Source organism: Pangasianodon hypophthalmus, chromosome 4 (genome assembly GCF_027358585.1).
Source record: "Pangasianodon hypophthalmus isolate fPanHyp1 chromosome 4, fPanHyp1.pri, whole genome shotgun sequence".
In the NCBI taxonomy this organism is placed as follows: Eukaryota; Metazoa; Chordata; class Actinopteri; order Siluriformes; family Pangasiidae; genus Pangasianodon; species Pangasianodon hypophthalmus.
Genome location: NC_069713.1, coordinates 15,612,377 through 15,633,585, shown reverse-complemented (window position 1 = coordinate 15,633,585; position 21,209 = coordinate 15,612,377). Strand labels below are relative to the sequence as shown.

Sequence of the window (21,209 nt, the reverse complement as noted above, 5' to 3'; positions counted from 1 at the left end):
TCTAATAACCCACTCTAGTCAATGTGTTGCAAAGCACAGCTCAAAATGCATGTTTGTTGATTATAGTGATGGGCCTCATCGGCAACAACCAGCATACAGAGTTGTGGTGATGGAGCTTGAAGACTGGTAAAGAAACTTTAAAAATGTGGACTACTGACTATGAGGAGGTGATCCCATTTCACTGTAAATCAATGCACAGGTTCTCATCAAAACCCTAGGACCCACTTCCCTAGCCAAAGAAGCATAACACAGAGCATCATTTCCACTACTTGTGGCATCTGGAGAAAGCAAAGCTCTTTCGTCACTACATAGCACAACGGGACAACAGACAGCATGCTGAAGGGTCATCTCTTGTATGGGACAGGGTTTGTCTCCCATTTCTCAAGAACTTTCTTCATAAGTGTTCATCTGCCAAGCCCAGAGCATTCAGAAAACCACTCATACCTTTCTCATAGGCTTTTTTCACCCCTTATGCCATCTGGCATATGGTCCTTTGGACCACATGGACCATAACAGGACCACTATTATCAGACTATTATCATGTGTAGTTGTCAATTCAGTGTATAGCTCTTTTAACAACATTGTCATAAAGCAGCTTAACAGAAATCTGGATGTAGTTTCAGATCCTTAATGAGAAGAGCAGTGGGAACAATGGCAAGAAAAAACTCTGCAAAACAACATGAGGAAGAAGCCAGACTCAAAAGGGAACCTATCCTCTTCTGACGCTGGATAGAGGGATTACAATATATTATTATACATAATTCATTACACTTCCACAGTTGAATACTATAAAGTCAATCAGTCGTAAGTGTGTTGGATACAAGTCTACAGCATCCAGGTGAGATTATCCACTGAAGCAGAGGAGAGACCTGGGCATAAATTGTTATTGGGAAGTGCAGTCTTTAGGCAATCCATGTGGGAGCATCCACAGCAGCAGAAAGTGCAGAAGTTCCATGCAGAAGTAGAGCATCAGGATGAATCAGACAGATCTCCAGAGGGCAAGAGGAACCACAAGAGTAGAAGTGTGTCAGGGTCAGGCAGGAGCAGGAGCAGTAGATGTAGTTTTCTCATCTCTCTTACACATGTTTTGTACTAGCTGTACTAGTTTTATCGTATGTCAAGTACACAACCCTTATTTTAGCTTTTTTTGCACCATGGCCTTGGAGATATGGATGTGCACTGGCTTTTAAATAACCAGTTAACCATCCGAGGTGTCGCGTGAGAACTCCCTTAATAGTCTTATACTACTTTGGACACAAACTGGATACTTGCAGTATTCCAGATTAAGCTTGTTTTGCCCCAGAAACGACACTACACATAAAGAATGCATCAACCACTCCTAACGCTTTCCATCAACTGCTGCGCTTGCATGGATCATTCATTTCTTTCTTTTTTGATTCTTCCCCAATTTCTCCCCAGTCTGGTCTTGCTGATTCCCACCTGCTAGCTAACCCTCCCTCTATCCCACAACCAGCTATCACCCTGAGAGGGTGAAGGCTATCATGTGGTCCCTGCGAGGCTAACTGAAGCCAGCCTCTGCATCTTTATCAATCTCTTCTGTGCGCCTTCTTCTGCACACATAAATTCACAGACATCCACAATTGGCTAGTGTTGCTGTGATTAACAAGAGATAGAAAGAGAATGACCAATTTTGCTCCCATTGGGTCACGGCAACGAATGCCACAGTCAGGATTCAAACTCATGATCTCCTGATGATAGGACAAAAGCTTTCCCCTGGTGCGACACTCAGGAACCTTGTGGAGCATTAATTTGTGAATTTTAAAATATCTTATTGGAAATATCTTATTTTAACCGATGCTAAATCACATGCTTCCACGGTAGGTTGACAGGATGAAATATTAAGTTAACATTCAGGAAAGCTTTTGCTGTGCATTTTCTTATTATCCATTATTTCTCTGTATTACATCAGTAAACCACAAACATGTGCACTGTCACTGACAGGAGGAACATTTAATTGCAGTTGAAAAGTGACACTTGATTAAATATCCTTTCCCCGTCTCCTAGCTGTTAACTGAATATCCGTTCGTTAACTCTTATGGACAGCTGATTAATAAAATTAAGGAGAAGGAACAGCTCTACTTGGATGGGCGTTATTTCATCACACAAGCACAGTACTGTGCAAAAGTCTTAGGCACCCTTTTTTTCAGTACAAACTTTGTTACAGATTTTTATTTTATGACTTCTACATTATCGAGTCTATACAAAAACATTTTAGATTTCCAAACATTAGTTTTCCAGAACAAAATTAAATGTTACAGAAAAATGTTTGTATGTCAGTAAAGAAAGCAGCATATTACATAAGAGACACTTTTCAGACAAAAAAAACATAATGAAGGCTGCTGGGTTTTGCTGCAAAAATAAGCAGCAAGAAATAAGACAGTCAAAGTCTCCAGAAGAACTGTAGCTGGTTCTGTAAGATGCTCAGTAACACTTACAGCTCATTTCCTTATAAATCCACACAAATTGTACCTGAGACTACTATTTTTTACATTTACTTTTTTTTTTTATTTAAGCAAAGGATCTTTACACCAAATATTGATTTCTTTCATTTTTTACTGTTTACTGCTCTTTATAGTATTTTTTAATGTAGAAACATTTTAATTTCTTTATTTCTGAAGGCATCTTTGCTCTACAGCATTTCTTTGCATGTGCCTAAGACGTCTGCACAGTACTGTATAAATATATTTTACATATATATATATAATATATATATAGCTTTTTGTGATGTAAAAAATTGAAACCAAGATAAATCATGATAGATCTTTTCCCCCTTTGGTATCATACAGCTACCATAGATTTTTTAGATCCACTGTATTACTTCACTTGAAAAGGACAATATTCTGAAACACATTTATGACTAAACCATATCAATTCTTTCAGTGAATGAATAACAAAAAAAAAAAAGAAAACACAATCCTTGACTGCATTTACATTATTTTTATGTTTTCAGACATCCTGTAAATCAGCTGTCATGGCAAGATTTCAACGCTATCCTGAAGAGAAAAGAAAAAAAAAAAAAAAAAAAAAAAAAAACAGTTTTAACTCTAACAAACTACATGGTAATTCTACAATAAATATAAATACATGCAAGTAAGAGCATGAACTACTTGTATACTCAACGTGTGTTCAATTAAATTCAATATTTAAACAGATCAAGCTTACAGAGACTTTCTTTGCTGAAGCTTCAATCACACAGAGCATGGCATGCATCAAAAGGGGTCCATTCAGGAAATGCCTCTGCTTAAAAGCAAAAAACACTGAAATGTCAATGAAAACATAGCTTGCTTTTACATTAGTTTTGACGTGTGTACATGTTTTTGTGTGCTTGTGTGTGTCTGTGTTTAAACACTGCACCCACACGTGTGCACGTTCAAAAAATGCAGCATGATTTATAAGGGGCAGATGTGGCTGCTTTCACTTCATCCAAAATAGAGCATTGGAATAGAACTTTAAAGGCTTTTGGGTTTAGCAAAAGACTGTTGGCAGTGAAACACACAACACACACACACACAGACATACACACATACACACACCCAATTTAAATCCAAATAAATAAAAAGAAATTAAATAATCAATAAACAGATACTGTAGATGACTAAGACAATGGCAGTAGTAACTAGTGTCCTTGATAACGCCCTTGATAGCGCCCTTCAAAAGAAAAATATAAAAATATCACTGCATGTGAAATTCTCGCTCATTTCCATGAAGGTTGCCAAGCCATACAGCGGCATCAGACTTGACGCACACAAGGCCACGTGAAATAAAATTCAAATGCAATGTAAAACAAACTAATAAAACAGCCCTGCCGTTTATGTACATCCTTGTGAATGTTTACAGGCAGCTCCACCTGAGCGAGCTCAGAGACATCAGACACACTGATGAACCTGAAAGAATCCATGTGTAAGTAAAGAGTGAGGGAGGTATGATTAGATGAGAGGAGGACAGGAGAAAATCACAGGGAATGGAGCTGCTAGAACTCTGACCTTGTGCAGCACCGCAGAACAGAAGACACGGAACAAAGGAAGGAGAAGAGGAAAGAGAGAGAGAGAGAGAGAGAGAGAGAGAGCACAAGAGCTAGAGTGAGAGATAGGAGATAAACACAAACTAATCAGAAATTAGAGGTTTCAGTTCCAAACCTGTCACTCAACTTAGACAGTGAGTGTCGGCGTGCTGGTGTGCGTGCGCGAGTGTGTGCTTAAGAAGGAGAACACGCGCGCACACACACGCACACACATGCAAGCACGCGCACGCACACACACGCAAAAATACAGAATCAACCACCTAGGCTATTAAAGAAGCTAAAATTAAAAAAGAAAACAAAATCGACATTTTTCATATCCAATCCTCTGCACAAAATAGGAAAATAGGAAGCGTTTTACAAAACACAGCTAGAAAGAAGCCACATACTGTACCTCTCACATTTCAATATTTTAAAGATGCGAATAAGACCATAAATCAGTACTTTAAATCTGTTGTTTTTCATTGCCACACTATATATATATATTAAATAAAACAACTGCAGAACTTGTTTGGGAGAAAGGACTTCAAGGACCTAACTGGAAACCTTCTGAAAAGCAGCCAAACGTCTTTACGAAAATCCTCAGGAACTGCTTATTAATTATTAAGAACAATTTTTATGCATAGAGCTTCAAACCATTAGTGAAAAAGGCTTTGAAGCAACCTGGTTGCATGGGCTTAAAAAGAAAATGAATTTAGAAAAATAAATAAATAAATAAATAAAGTGCCTTCCTCTCTGTTGGAAATGTGAGGCAGCACTTCTTGTTGGATTAAGAAGTTGAATTACGCTGTTTAAGTAGTGCCTTTGAAATTTTCAGTGGAAGCACTACACTTAAGCTGCCATTACGGCTACTCTTGAATGCTTGTTTATAATAGATGAAATAACAAGCAGTTTATCGGCCGTGGCTTTTACAGAGCCAGCATGGAGGTTTTAATCTTGGCCACTTGAAGAGGCCAAAGTGAATAAGAGGAGGACAAATAAGAGAGAGAGAGAGAAATTGAGAGAAGGAGTGCCATATTATAGCTCAACGCAGGAACAAATTTCCTCTTCAGGCTGTTTTTTTATAACTTCTGCCTCATTTACAGAATATTATGACACTGCTCTGTATACAAATGTTATCTTTCTAGCTCAAGGCGATTCAACTAAAATTTCTGAAGCTACCTTTTAATGCTTAACCATTACCGATTATTTCAAGGCTATAAATAAGACACATGAATTTTAAGTGCTCATGTTTGTTTTGTTTTTTTTTGCAGTGGAGCGTCATGTCACCGTTACAGACTCGAAAATTTGAACTGGAAGCAGAAAAATAAATGCATCTCTGTCCAACTGGCTTTAAACATTCCATTTTTCTCATCAACTTTTCTCTTGTTTTTAAACAAGTCATGACATTACTTCACTAATCAGATCAAGAGAGTGAAAACAAAATAAAACTGAAAGTCTGTGAAAAGTCTACCCTTTCTCAATGAGGTGCCTTCAGCTAAATAATCTACATAAAGACATGATTGGATAAACCACAAAAGAGGATATGTGACAGAAGCTGTAGTGTTTAGCACAGAAATAAATAAGCCATTTTCTCCATTTTCTATGTTGATTGCTTCTCCTACCATATTTTTTCGTGATCACGATTTGAGCTGCTTAAATACATCACTGAGCCTACATCCACCAGTCAACAACGCCTGGTCTAGCTGCAGTATCAGTTAATGCTGAGTTCCACTTACGTCGGAAGTTATGTTATATTCGTAACCTCCATGTTCGTCTTTTGTCAGCAACAATCTAGCCAGGTAACTGTGATGAGTGATATTTACTTCCTCAGTGAAATGTTGTGGATTTAACAAGCTAATAAATCTGTATGCTGATTGCTCTAAAGCAAATACTTACGTGTGTGTGTTTTCCTAGTTGGAGTTACAAGTGTCAATTGAACACAACACAACACCAAACCTTGTGCATTTTGATTCCTAACTATTACAGAAAACATGTGGGCTTCGTAATAATTTAACATGGGTTCCAGCAATGTACACTTTTATCAAGAGCATTTCTTTTCTGAGAGAATCTGACACTCCACCCACTTCCCAACATGTAGTCTAGCTGTAAGAACCACTTTCTTCTACACTCACAGGTAGAAGAAAGGAAAAGCAGACAGGATGGTGTAGCAACAACAAATTCCCCTTGGGGTGCAATAAGGAGGGATCCAGAGAAAGGAAAAGCTCTCAAGAGGATAGAAGCCTCCAGCTGCTCCTGCTATCTTAGTGTGAGTGAGCTGAATATAGGGCCCTTCCTTTACCCCTTTCCCTGGGGAGAACTCTAAATTTACCCCTCTCTCTGTAATTACCAGCGGGCCCAAAGCCCCAGTCCAGATGTTGTAGCTACAGTGAGACAGAAGAGAACATACGGAGAGAATAAAAGTTTTAAGCTCTCTAAAGAGTAACACCTTTGTGGAAATGATGATGTGTGCTGATGTGTTTAGTGTCTTCACCAAATGCTGATGCAAGACGTGCTCTCCTACGAGCTCTTTTTAACTACAGGAGTAAATGAAGAGACAAAGCAGGTGATGTGTGATCAGCTTATGCATAGGTGTTGAGGTAAATAGATAAATAGATGCAGAATCAAAAGAGGTGATTACCCTTCAGGAAGAATGATAAATGATTTAGTTGGGGGTGTGGAATGGATATAGCACACACAGTAGACCAGGATAAAACCTAATCCAAATCCAGGAAGCTTATTGGGAAATGTGAGGATGGATATTAATACACTGCCATCAAAAGTTTTCAAACACTATATTTTAGCATTTTAAATGTTTTAATAATACTCTAAAGAAGGAGTATATATTAGTGAAGCAAGCAATTTATTATTATGTTTGGTGAATTGAGAAATGGTAGTATCATACTGGAACAATTTCACTCTATTCTAATTGTAGGTCAAACTTTTATCACTGTAGGCACACCACATATTTAATTGGTGTTACAGTTAATACTAGGACTGTCCATGAGAATTTTATGAATAGGCTTAACAGGTTTACTGTCTAATACACGTTTGGAGTGGGTTATCCGCCTTTAATAAAATACTCATTTAGAGTCCCATTAGGATCCGAGAGCAACCAGTTAATAAGTTCCACAAAGATTTTCTTTATTTAAACACTATTCTGTATCATTCTGTTTAGTTGGTGGCAATAATAGCGATTAAAGTGCAATAAAACAAACATGAGATGAGATTCCAAAATGGACTGGGAGCATATGTTACATGAAAAAACTATAGTGCTGACTCCTTTTGAGGAGTTAAAACATGAGCACAGAAAAGCTATAACAAGAGGAACAGCATAATGAGGTAAGCAGTAAGAAGACAGCTGATGGATAATGAGATATCCATGGCAAATGTGAATGCTCTGATAAAATCCCCTGTAACAGCTGAATGTTTGAATAGTACAAAGTCTGGACATTACCAAGAAACATATGTTAATATGTTAATTAATATGTGGATTTTGGGTGTGAAAACACTGGATGGAGTGGAATAAATAAAGTGGATGGAGGGGAGGGGTGGTTGGGTAGGTGGGTGGATAGATGGATTCACCACGTCTTCCTTTTTGTGTCCAGCAGAAATGACCAATAGATGTGGTGTGGTATGGTGTGGTGTGTGTGTGTGTCTCCATTAGTAAGTGGCAACAGATGGTCTTATGGACTCACCGTCTCTCCCTTTTTTTTCCAGTGTGCCCTTCAGCATGTTGACCGAACAGTAAAGAATCCCATCCATGAAAGAGGAAATGTCTACTGAAGATCTGCTGTCACCTACCATCTCCAGCTTTGCGAATTCTATGAGGAAAAAGAAGGAGAGAAGAAGAAAAAAAAAAACCAAAGGACTGATTAGGAATAATCCAATAAAGTGTTGAGAGCTTAAGATCCGTGTGTGTGGTGTAAAGCACAATCCAATCCTCAGTGAGTCAATTTTAAGTCAGTTCATTATTCTCTACTGGCTTAGGTTACAGCACAATCACTAAAAACTACAAAGTCAGCTTAACAGAGCCTTTCCGCCTCAGAAGTTTCACGATAACCAGAGCCATTTTAAAGTTCCTTTTCATTTATACATTTCACATATCCATATTTATTCACTCTCGCCCAAGGTTGCTCAAGGAGGACACAAGTAAAACTTTTTTAACATGGAGAACTTTGGAATTCACCCCACTGCTCTCTACTTTCCTCTCCTCTTCCTCTACTCCCTCCTGTTTCATCCTTCACTTTTAACATCTTTTCAGGGTTCACCCTTATCGGTTTCAGATTCAATTAGCCGCTATGCGCAGGTTCAATTTTCTTCGGGAGGGCCGGCAATACCTGTGAGATTTTATCAAGCACCTCCAGCCCCTTTCATGGCTCAAGTTCAAATAACTTTAATTGAAAAGCCTTTTTAATTGAAGTATCTCTGCCATCCTTCCATCTCTCCCCTCCAGCCACCAGCCCCTCTCTATTTGTTAAAACTAGGGGTATTAGAAACGATAATGAGGTAGGAAGACGATAAGTAGAACTTGGGGGTCTTAGTAGTCCTGCATGCATATTTCAAATTTAAATAATAATGATCAGATCTGCTCATGAATAAGATTAGCTTTCAGCATGGAAATCAATAAAACTGTTTGTAGACAATGTGATTGTATAAATATGTTAAAATGCCTGCACTAACAAAAACTAGGAGCAAAATAGAGGTGTCTGTGCCCGAGTCGTGTACATATCGGTGTTTCTGTGTCCCCACCTGTCAGGGACAATATCAGGCTGTTACACAAGTGAGGTCCACACGCGGCTACACTATGCAGTTAATGAGGCTCCAGCTCCATATGGACACTGTGGCGTTTCCTGTGTGGCCTCAGTGCTGCTTCACTGTTAAGGATGTTAGCACAATACTGAAAGAGCGCTGGTAAACATTTGGGCCTGTGTGTTGTGAGGATGGACTAATTGGGCTACCTGGCACACTTTCTGAAGAGGCCTCGAATGAGCAGTACAGGAACAGCTCAATCTAATCACTTCTGCACGCGCACACACACACACACACACACACATATACACACCACACACAAATTAGAGGTGCTTTCAGAGGAAATGATCTGTTGAAAAGAGGGTGTGTGGGTGTTGGCGGGTGGGGGAGGGCATCATCAGCCAGTGACAAAAGCCCATCTCTATAACAACCAAGTGACCTCAAAAACCAATTACGATTGTTAGCGGGAAAGAACGAATCGAATCTGGTTCCTGGGAAAACCTGGCCTTGACCCTTAGTGAGAGGTCAAATTTTCCCTTTTGAACATTAATCATTATTTCCTAGCAAGACCAGAATTCCAGCAAGGCGTAGCTACATTGGAGCGCATTACAGTGTGCCTCAGTCACTTCTTGTAACTACATAGCTTAAATATTTTTGTTTATTATTAATGGTATTGCTACCTCCATCTGCAGTTTCATTAGCTGTTTCTCAGTGCTTTCATTAACAGCAATAAACTTATATAAATAAACTTGGAGTAACAGGGTATTAATAAAGAATAGACTTGATGCCTGATATAATCACCTATATTCAGCAAACAGGAAATAAAACAAAATGATTATGAAATAACATTTTCTTCCAGGGGGTGGCACAGTGGTAAAGCACAACAATCCTGAGCTCAGGTTACTGTCTGTCTGAACTTTTGCATATTCTCCCGCGTCCACATGGGTTTCAGGATCCCAAAAACACTGGCTATGCTTAGGAGCTATATCGCTCATAAGTGTGCATGAGTATGTCAATGTGTGTGTGCGGGTTCTGGCATCTCATCCCGGTTGTAGTCTCACCTCACACCCAGGGTTGCTGTGGAGCCACTGCAACCCTGAACAGTATAAAACACTTACTGCAGATGAATGAATTTCCTTCCAGGGTGCAACCTGAAGATTCCTTAAATATTCCAAGCACTTGAAAATCATTGTGAATGATTAATATGCACCTGCTAGAACACATTTTGGATTAAAGATTAAAAAGAATCTTGCCAAAACAAGGAAAACTAAAAAAAAAAATTAGACATTCGCATGGCTGATGGTTAAGACATCAAGCCTAAAAAGAATATATTAAGCCCTTACCAGTATGTAAATATGTTGACCTAATGACAAAGTTTGAGAAATAGTGGATATAGAGGATATGCAAATTGAGGTTACGTGTCATGCATTACTCAATGGCTTTTGACTCATGACCAAGAATTTAACCCAAATTACCATCTCCCTGCACTACTGCTACACAAGGATCGAATGGAGAGCATAATTCTATTGACAGACATCATTTCTCTGTAAGGGGAGGACAACCACTTAAGTGAAACACATCCCCTCACCACACACACACACACACACACACACACACACACACACACACCTGAGAGTTGGTTGTGATAGAGAAACTCCATCTGCAGCCTCTGGCCTGCTTTCTGAGCCAGTAGGTAAGGAGTGGAGTAGACAGGATCTCCTGTAGCACACATCACATCTGCCCCACTGAACACCAACACCATGGTCAACAATACATCAGGCTGGAGGACTGCAGAACACAAAGCCTAGAAGCACACACAAACACCCACTCATATATAAACTGTATATGCATAATATACAGACAAGTGACAAATTAAAGAAAAAACGTTCGCTCTGTTATGATTTGTAGGGGATATTTTGTTGGCATGGTTTGGGTTCACTTGTCCACTTAGAGGGAAGAGTCACTGCAAAATAATACAAAGTAATTCTCACTGATCACCTTTAACTTATGAAGAAACATTTCTATCCTGAAGAAATATCCTTTGGAAGAAAGGTGTTCATCCCTCTAGTACAGTTCCACAAACTTGTAGAACTCATACCAATGTGCATTGAAGCTGTTCAGGTGGCTCAATACCTTACTAAGACACTTTATGTTGATATTTCCTGTAATTTGTCACTTGTCTGTATATATGTATACATACACTATATGGCCAAAGGTTTGTGGACACATGACCATCATACCTATCCAGATTTAGTCACCCTTTGCTATTATAATAACCTCCACTCTTCTGGGAAGGCTTTCCACTAGATTCGGCTCTGTGCAGACCACTCAAGATCCTCCACCCTGACCTTGGCAAACCATGTCTTCATTGACCTCGCTTCGTGCACAGGGGCACTGCCATGCTGGAGCAGGTTTGGGCCTCTTAGTTCCAGTGAAGGGAAACTGTAATGCTACAGCATACAAAGACATTCTATACAGTTGTGGGCTTCCAACTTCGTGGCAACAGTTTAGTGAAGGCCCACAGATGGATGTGGTGGTCAGGTGTCCACATACTTTTGGCCATGAGTTGTATATTGATACTGCATACCTATAAAGTGCACATACTATATGCTAGGTTTATCTCATAACATAGCCAATGAGAGTAGCTACAAAGTAGAACCAATAAACTGGCAACTGAGTGTAAATAATCATGGGCCATAAAATGAAACTTTTGTTTGGGAACACCTTTGCTGGATTCATCTCAAATAAAGTTATTTGAACAATTTAGTGGAAATCTGCTCCTCAGATACACTGTTAACATTTTGGGTATTGCTACAGACACTTGAAGAGCTCCAGACCTGTTTATTTCTTGTTTCTATAAGTTCCACCTTTCCCTGGAATACACATGTAGTACCACTTCTTACTCACAGTTGCTGAGGATTAAATGCATTCCAGAAAAGTGGGGAGATGTGCAAATCCTTTCATAGCTTTGAATTTCCTGAAGAGGTTATAGATGCTGGCCCATGTTACCCCAGCTGAGAGAACAAACACACTGATCTATTAATACTCCACTGCAAATATAAAGAGAATTCCTTTGGTGCTCAATTATCATCCATCTAATAAAACAGTAGCTGAAATTACTTAATTACTTAAAATGTCTAATTCCTTCAGGATGATCTCAAGAGTGCTTCTCTTTTTAAGGTACCTCAACACATCTTCACTTCAGGGGGAGAAAAACTTCAGGGGGAGTTCATTTAAGACTGCAGATTGGTTAAAGGGTGAAAACTGTAACTGTATTTCTTAAAAAAAAAATAAATAAGGAGTGAAATAAACAATCTTCAGTACTTTAGCATCAAACTTTATAATACATGGTATATCGGAAAAAGAATTTCTTATGTCCAGTTCTGAGACACGTTAACAGTAACAAACATTAAATAATAGCATCTCTGTTAAATTAATAGTACCTTTGAAGGTGAGGGTACACATTTATACTATACACATTGTGATGGTGTAAGCAAATATATATATATATATATATATTGTATGTGTGTGTGTGTGTATATATACACATAAATATATATACATATAAATATATATACATATAAATATATATATATATATATATATATGTATACACACATATACACACACACACACATATATATACACACACACAGGTTTGATTACAAAAAGCCACAGAGACCACATTTTTCCCCATTCTGACATTAACAGAAGCTCTTAATCTTCATCTGCATATTCTTTTGCAGTGTGCTGCTGCCATATGATTGGCTGATTAATAATATACGTACACACACACACACACACACACACAAAGTAAGGGTTGGGTCAGTACTGGGTTATACACTCCAGCAGCTCTAACCCCCATGGCTAGATCAATTCATGAGCTCCCTGAGAAATTCAGATCCAGGAGCTGTTGTTAGGTAATTAAAGTTATCCAAAATTAGTTTTGGAGACCATCATTTTTTCTAAATAGAATATTAAAATGCTTGATGGAGCAGTTTCACAAATAAATGCAATTTAGACAGTACAAAGAGGTTCAGAGGCTCCTACTTTGTTACTCTCATTAAAAAAAAAATCTGATTTTATGAATATGCAATTGGCAACACCTCTAACCCTACACATGCTCACCCTCTTCCCTTGGTAAAGCAGTGCTGCATGGTCTACATTTGCTTAGCAGATGACGCACTAACACTTGCCTGTAATGAGTCCTACTCTGACTCAGAACAGCTGCAGTGATAGAGTAGGTTTCACACTTTGACCAATATACACACACAAACAAACTTGAATAATTCTTTAAAAAATGCATTTTATGAAGTTTAGGATGATTTTAGCCCAGTTACGTTTCATCACTCTGCTTTATAGCACATGCTTTTGCTTGCAAGAGCTAAAACGTATACGTTCTTCTTGACACTTGATATTCTGGTAAGGAATCTAAAATCTTGTGTAAAACCTGCAAGAGCCTCAATTTCTTGCCATAGACACCTAAATAATAGTTGAGGACAGCATTTGAAGGGAAACAAGGCTTCGGCAGAAGGAATGCAGGCAGGCCAATTAAAATGTGATGGGAAAAGAGACGGTCGATAAACAGAATAGTGCAGATGGCTTCAGACACAGGCAGAGAGAGAGAGCCAGTGTAATGCTACCTAACGCTGCCTTTCATGTGAAAAGCTGCAGCTCGCATACCCTATCGATCCACCCCAAACAGGCCTAATCCGACAGAGAACAAGGACTTCCAGACAGCCAGCAACACCCTCCCAAACACACACACAAACACACATTCACACAGGCATTTTATATAACTGCATGGATTAGGGTTTAAAAGCAAGCCAATTTCTACCGATACACACAATAACAAGATAAACAACTCAAACAGACAATCAAGAACCATATACACAATTTTTTAAATATATATATATATATATATATATATATATATATATATATATATATATATATATATATACACACACAGAGTAGATGTTCAGAGCAGAATTGTGTATAAAAGTTCACTAAAAACAGATGGTAGTGCAGTAATACACAACTTTAATCATAGTATGTAAGGTAGGACACTGGTGCTTGATTCAATACAGGTTTCTACATAGAAAAACTATTGTTTTAAGATGAAAATTATTTATCCACATAGCCTTGAATGTACAAGCATGCACAGCCACTTTACATATTGAAAACCCTAATAACTGAATCTCAGCTTAACAAATTCAACAAGTTTACCCACTCACACACATTTGTGAACACAGTACCTACACAATCTCATCCCAACCACTGCATGCACCTAGATTACTTTGTAATCTTATCTGTTTCATTTACACACTCTCTCACTCTCTCGTTCATACACTCACCCTAGACACTTCTGTACCACTTTCATCTTACACAATGATCGCACATGCGCACACGCACACACGCACATCTAATCCACTTTTCCGCTGCTCATCAGACTGAGAATCAGAAGCATTGTTGATCTGAGTTGATGCTGGCAATGAAGAAAATAGCTTCGCCGAGGCTTACACAGTAGTTATCCTGAACAAACACAACAACACACCCTGCCAAAATGCAGACAGTCAAATACAGCACACTCTCCAAAAGCAAAAAGAAACAACAAAACTCTCCTAGGGCAGTTTTATTCACAAGAAAATTCATTTCTCACTGATTTTTCATTATTTTTTGAGGTGTAATGGCAAACTATAGCATGGTATAAACAGAGTGCAGAACTGTGTTTGCTCTGCTCGATTGTTTGGAGCTGGATTTTGGGTAGTGTATTCCACAAATCTGTGGAAACCAGTTACCATGGCAACCCCAATTTAACACCTGGGCTACCAGGTAAGCTGAGAAAGCAGCACACACTCACACTCACACTCACACACACACACACACACACTCACACACAAAATAAATGACAGCACTAATGGGCCTTTTAACAAGGTACCGAAATAACAACATGATGTCAAAGGCCACAAAAAACACACATGGAGCATACAGAGTACAAATGGAAACCACACACGGACACACACACCTGGTTGAGCTCCTCCTGGCTGTTCAGTCCTTCCAGAACTTTCCTGTACTTCCTCTCTCTGTACTTCCTGCGGTGAAAGATTGCACGCTGTTCTGGCGACGCCCCCTCGTGAAGCTCCTCCTCCGGTGGAAGATTGGCAGCCCAGAATTTGTTGGCGTTCTCATTTCCAACTTCCAAAAAGAGCTTGAATGTAAACAAATGAATCAAACACATAAGTAATTCATCAGTAATTCATCTGGATTAACACCAGATGGATTGCTACTCAGACTGGCCAATAAGACATAATGATATTGATATTGTGATAAATCACTACACAGCATGCTTTTCTAAGAAAACCAACACAACCAGCACAGCTTATATAACACTGACCCTGGTATATGTATAATTTTTTAAGATTTTTTGTGGTGCTACAGTTTTGCTGGCATGCTGCTAGCAATAGATAATGTGCATCATGAAAATATCTTAGTATTGAGATATGATATTTTGGCGATATTGCCTAACCCTTACTTTTACTTACCTCCACCAGTTCATTGGTCCAAATGCTGCTGTCCAACTTCAGACTCCTCACTTGTGAGATACCGGAGCCAAGAAACCGATGTTGACCTATGAGCAGTACACACACAGAAATACTGAAGTTACAAGGTTACCACAGATCTCATGAAGGCACTGATCTATGACCAGACTCACAGAAAAAGCTATAGCAGTTACAGCACTCGGGTCAGACTGATACTGATCAGAAGTGCAGATCTAATTAAATGTCTAATCCTTGTCTCAAAATGCTGAGCTTAAAAGCTTGTCAGTGCCAGTTAGCATTATAGGAAAGGCTAACTGCCCTACTACACCTGATTATTTCTGGCTGAAATAATCTTTATATGAAACTACAATGCCTATTAATCAAACAAACAACTTACAAAAATATTTTAGTATTTCTTAAAAGCGAGATGATTACGAGTTCAACAACGAATCAATAAATGATATTCTTTTATGCGGATGGTAACACCTCTTGGAAAACAACATTCTAGGGTCCTTGGGACCTTCTCTGATCACAACCATGCCCCCAAGTATGACTTAACTGTGATCATACAGTGATTGCATTTCAGTGTGGCATGGCTGCAACACACTGATGAAAGCGAGATGCAATGCAACATGGAATTACATTCACCTCTGGCATGGAGATGGTGATTACTTCTTAAAAAAACCAACAACAGGCTGCTTCCTTTTGACCGAATGGATAAAGGAATGTTAGAGCAATGCAATGAAGGTTTTGCTTTTCAGTGTAGCACTTTGGCCTCATGTCACAAATTAAAAGCAGTACTGCGTTTGTAGTTTATTTCATGCCTCTGTCCCTGGGTGATTGCTTTTCTGGGATAGAATATATTTAAGGTGAAGTTAGATGCAAACAAAAAAACCTGCGAAATAAAAAACAATTTAAAATACTTCGATCTGGGTTGTTATGGTAATTTCATATGCATCTCATAAGCAAACTTCAGCAATTCTATTGATTTCTTTTCTTTTAAATCAAAACTATGAAACAGCGAAAGCTCGGAAATGCACAGCACCCTACCCTGTGCACTCAGCTTCAGCTGGAACTCATTATCACACTAATCCTATCCATTTCAAGACCTTATTTCTCACTAGTCACAGCTCTAATTGCAAATGAAAGGCATAAAAAGGCATTAATTGCAAATGAATCATGAGTAATTAATTGTGTTTGTTGGCCTGTGTTTGCGTAGCTGAACTTGAGGCGTCATTGTCGTTGTTTATGAGAAAAACAGATGAATTAAACATTGAGAGAAACACATTATATGAATATGGATTAAGCAACCCTCTTGTGTAATTAGTGATAATATGGAGACCTCACATGCCATCAAAGATGTCGAAAAACTTAATGTGACTCAGAAGTGTGTGCATTTTAAATTTGGTTTCAATTTCGATCCTTTCCAAACAAATCTAGGGTGCTTTTTATATTTAATGTACATAATAAACAACATGCAAATAAGGAAGACAACAATACACTTCTGAGATTGTATCAATAAGGTTTATAAAACACAATTAGCATTTAATTATGAAATAGAGATTTAAATGAAAAACATTCTGTATTCCCATAAACAAACACTCAAGTTCATCACAGGTCAGCTTCCTACAAGAGTAAGCAAGAAGTCTTAAAATTGTGGACAAAAAAAAAAAAACAGTGAAGAAAGTGTTCCTATGGAAACTGGAGTTTGTACTGGGGAATGTCCATTATCTCAACGTTTGATGTAGGGAGTTTATTGCAGTCGCACCAGGGAAGGCAAGAGCACCTCAATAACTGTCAAAAAGGCTGAGACAGGGGAGGGAGAGTGGGGAAAAAAAGAGAAATGGCAAGAGTATAAGGGGTGCATCATAAGATTTGTAAATGTGATTCTATTACTATCATTTAGTAGCTTCATCTCTCAAAGCATGATGCCATCTTCTCCTATGGAAAAGTAACTGAGCTGCAGCAATCATCCACCCTAACCTCTGCTCATTACAATTTAAATATACAAAGCATTGCTCATTCTTCTTGTTTTCTCTGGGTCTAATTTTTACTTCTCCCTGTTGAAAACACATTGCACTTGTCTAAATCATTAGCCACATATAAGATTTCCTCTCTCGTTTTCTTTCCCTCTCTCCTTCTCCATCTTATTGTCACTGACAAAGTTAAAAGTAATTAAACAATCTCTAGTGCAGAGATTCAGCCCAGGGTGCTGTATCTGTTAAATGTTTTAGTGTCAAGTGTTTGCTCACACAGGGCTTGTTGTCCTCGCATTTACCGGCTTTGCTTCACAACCTTTGGAAAAGGGCAGGCTCAATTTTACTTCTTTTAATATGGACAGTTAAGAAATGTATTCAAATTTATGATTACTATACTCTAGACAGCTAACACTATATGCTCCAGACTGTGTAAAGAGTGCCAACTCTATCAGAAAAGGAAATTGAGTGAATCATATTTGATAAAATAAATCACTGTAACCATGGTAACTCCACCATGGCTTAGCATTATGCAATGCAGTCTGCAACTAATTGGACAATGACTGATGTTTTTGTTTTGGCTCCCGACTGAAGCATGTTGAAATGAAACACTGAATAAAATGAGGTTAAAGTGCAGAATGTCAGCTTTAATTTGAGGCTATCTGCATCTGTATTACAAGAAACATATAGGAAACGCATCCCTTCTCATCCAGTACGCTGAAATATTGAGTCAGAACAACACAACTTTCTGTCACTGGATGTTTTTGTCCAATTTGAGGGTATCACACACTTACATAATACACAGAATATAACCTTAAGTAAACTCATGCTCAAGTTTCAGAATCTCCTTAAGAGTACACCACCACTAGTCCAACACCATTTATTTTTTCCCTTCTGATTTTTTTTCAGTGGGAACAAGGTTTTGACCTGTATCTCTGTGATTTACGTAATGCATAAAATCATAAATATAGCTCAAGAGGTCAGTTCTTTACTGGATATGCCGTGTACATTAAGTGCGTAAGAGTGTGCGTGCATGTTTGTGTGCATGTGCTGTTCGACATGTGTGTACCTGCACATATTCTACAGATGACCACTCCGAGGTTAATGGAGGCCCACTCAGGATGGGAAGCTCGACAGTCGGCACAGCTCCTGTTCGACTGGTTGAACCAAATCTTCTCGGCCACTTCATAATTGGACAGAGTTTCAACAATTGATTCCTGCACAGCCTCGATCCACTCTTCTCTCTCCCGCTCGGACTCAGCTGTGAAACTGAAATGATTGATTGTTTTTAAAAACTCCTCGCTATTAATTTGTATTTTATAAACCAGCTGAAGGTCTTTAATGAAAGCTGTTAAAGAGAGAAAGAGAAGAAGCAGCAAAATGATCCAAGAAAAGGACAGAAAGAGGGGATGAGCGAGAAAGACGGAAAGAAAATGCATGTTAAAGCCAGCTGAAGAAAAAAAAAAAAAGAGAGACACAGAAAGAGAGAGACAGACAGTCCTAAGGCTGAAAGCTAGTAATAGTTCTTCTCCATGCTACTGTAAGTGTCTATGACAGGGTTTTCATGTAACATGCTCTTCATTGTGAAAGGATGTGCTCTTTCACAAGTGCTTTCGCCATGATTTGCAGTGATCAAATAAGCACTACAAATATACTATCTACTCAGCAGTCAGGATGCAGAATCAATTTTTAATTCCCAGAACCTCCACGGTATTAGATTTAATGAATCCAAGCGATCCAAGACAAGAATTTATTTCTGATGCTTCATTTTAGCAATAAACTCCAATTATGTTGACAATGCTGACACTGAACTACTCACACATCCCTTGATAGTTAGCAAGCACATACAAGCAGATCAATAAATATCCCAAAAAATTAACCAATACAGTTCAGTCAGATACAACCATAAAAGCGTGTAGCCAAAAAAACATGCCCAAAGATTATGGATTAGACGACCACCAACAGACACTATGCAGAAGATGTCTGTTCATGAGGGGTCAAAGTGTATCAACACTACTTCAGCAAAGCTGCTGCTTGAAAAAGGAATGGAAAGGGTAAAGGAAGGAAAGAGAAAACAGATCAATAACGAGTGAAAGTGGCTCCAATTGCCGTATCAAAGAAACAGAACAGTAATGAGCGAGGAACTGTTCGAGGCGAAAAAAAAAAGAGAGATACACACACAGCGGGGGAGTGACTATAAGAAGTGTTACCAAAACAAAGTCGAAAAAGGATCAGAAGTGTTTCATCTGGCACTAATAAATCTCACACCATCGAGTTCAGCTATCACATACTCTGGTTACTCTAAAGTACAGACAAAGACGGTTTCAAAGCCTTTCATTTGGCACGAGTTAATTTTATTCTGCTCTTTAATCACACTTTCCATAAGTTGCTCTGCTAGATTATTTAAACTAGAGGGTAGGATTCTGACACAATGATACTTTGATAGACTGAAATAGGAAATGCTCCTGTTCTCACCCACACACTCCCAGAAAATTCCTCAACACCAAAATCAATGCAGCGATACACCAAATGCGTCACGACTTTAAAGTGTTATGGTACATTTGACTCACATTTACACCATGTTATCTAGCTAACACTACTGCCTACAAGTTCTCTAACCCCAAAATAGAAGGAAAATGATGGGTCTTGTTTAAATACTGACATCCTTTGCATCAAAATCAATGCTTTCAAATAAATTCCAAGAACATATGGGTAAATTCCTAGTCCATTTGGGCAAACCTATATAAGTACATAAAATCTCCAAGCCATTCCCTTGAGAGAAAAACATGATTATTAAGCTTTTCTGTGGATATATGCCAAAAGGCATTGATATTAAAGAAGCTTGCTAAGAAGCTTATAAAGGTTTAAAGGTCATTTATAAAGATGCCTTTTATTAATTTATTAAGGGATTTACCTACCTGTTTTATCTCAATAAAAAAAGTTGGTGATTTTTTTTTTAACACTTAAGCACCCAGGTAATACACACACATGCACGCACACACACACACACAAAGATTCACTCACTAGAAGGATTTGAAAGGGGTGTTGATCTCGAAGCCTCTGCGGTCTACATGTTTGACACAGGCACTCATCAGGTCCACCATGGTGATAGCCAATCCAGTGTTGAAGTCCTTTAACAGAATCAGATTCAAAACATTACGCTGTAGGTTGCTTCAGTCATGCATCATTTTCTCCCTAATTATTCTAATCTATAACTATGAAAAATTAGTATCAGGACAGTTCAGCACAAAAGCATGGGAGGGGCTAAGCAGTGTGTTGTAGTATCTCACATGTGCACAGGAGACTTAAAAACATGAAACATAAGCACGTTTATTTACAATTTATGCGTCCATACAGATTCAGCCACCATATTACACTAAAATTCTACATGCTTCCGTCTATGCAATACTGAAAGAACATAGACTCGTTTGTCATCCAGATATCACAAGTTTGAATCCCAGCAGTGCCACAGCCATCCATGGCCAGATATACTAGAAAGCAAAATTAGTTGCACTTTCTGGATGGAAGGGATAGCATACTCTCTTTCCCCTGTCAATCACTATGACACTAGCCAATCGTGGGCATCTGTGAGTTCAGGTATGTAGAAGAGGGCTGATCGCACCGTCCCCTGAGTGTGTTGAACTGTCCGGTGATACAGCATGAGCAGCAGCACTAAAAAAATGCAGTTTGCTGGCTTCATGTGTTTTGGAGGAAGCACGTGTTAGTCTGCCAACTGGGTGGGAATCGGCCATGTCAAATTAGGGAGCGGCACATTTAAGGTTAAGCACATTTTAGGCACAGGTTAGGCACACTTCACTACTTCTGTGAACACAGATCGTAGATCAATAAAGTGTAGAGCTATCCAACTCAATATTCACCAGCATCACAGCTGATGAGCTGCGTATATAAAAGATATTTAGC

The 21,209-nt window shown here is 38.6% G+C and overlaps 1 protein-coding gene across 2 annotated transcripts in view; it reads right to left on the bottom strand.

The window, feature by feature from the left end:
- Nucleotides 1-21,209, bottom strand: part of arap2 (ArfGAP with RhoGAP domain, ankyrin repeat and PH domain 2) — a 79,450-nt gene that overhangs the window by 32,088 nt on the left and 26,153 nt on the right. For both annotated transcript variants that reach the window (XM_053233666.1, XM_026936678.3), the window contains exons 10-15: nt 20,313-20,419; nt 18,358-18,557; nt 15,316-15,401; nt 14,799-14,981; nt 10,400-10,574; nt 7,717-7,842 (exon numbers count right to left, since the gene is read on the bottom strand). In XM_053233666.1, coding sequence (XP_053089641.1) covers nt 7,717-7,842; nt 10,400-10,574; nt 14,799-14,981; nt 15,316-15,401; nt 18,358-18,557; nt 20,313-20,419 — 877 coding nt within the window. The remainder of the gene's footprint in view (nt 1-7,716; nt 7,843-10,399; nt 10,575-14,798; nt 14,982-15,315; nt 15,402-18,357; nt 18,558-20,312; nt 20,420-21,209) is intronic.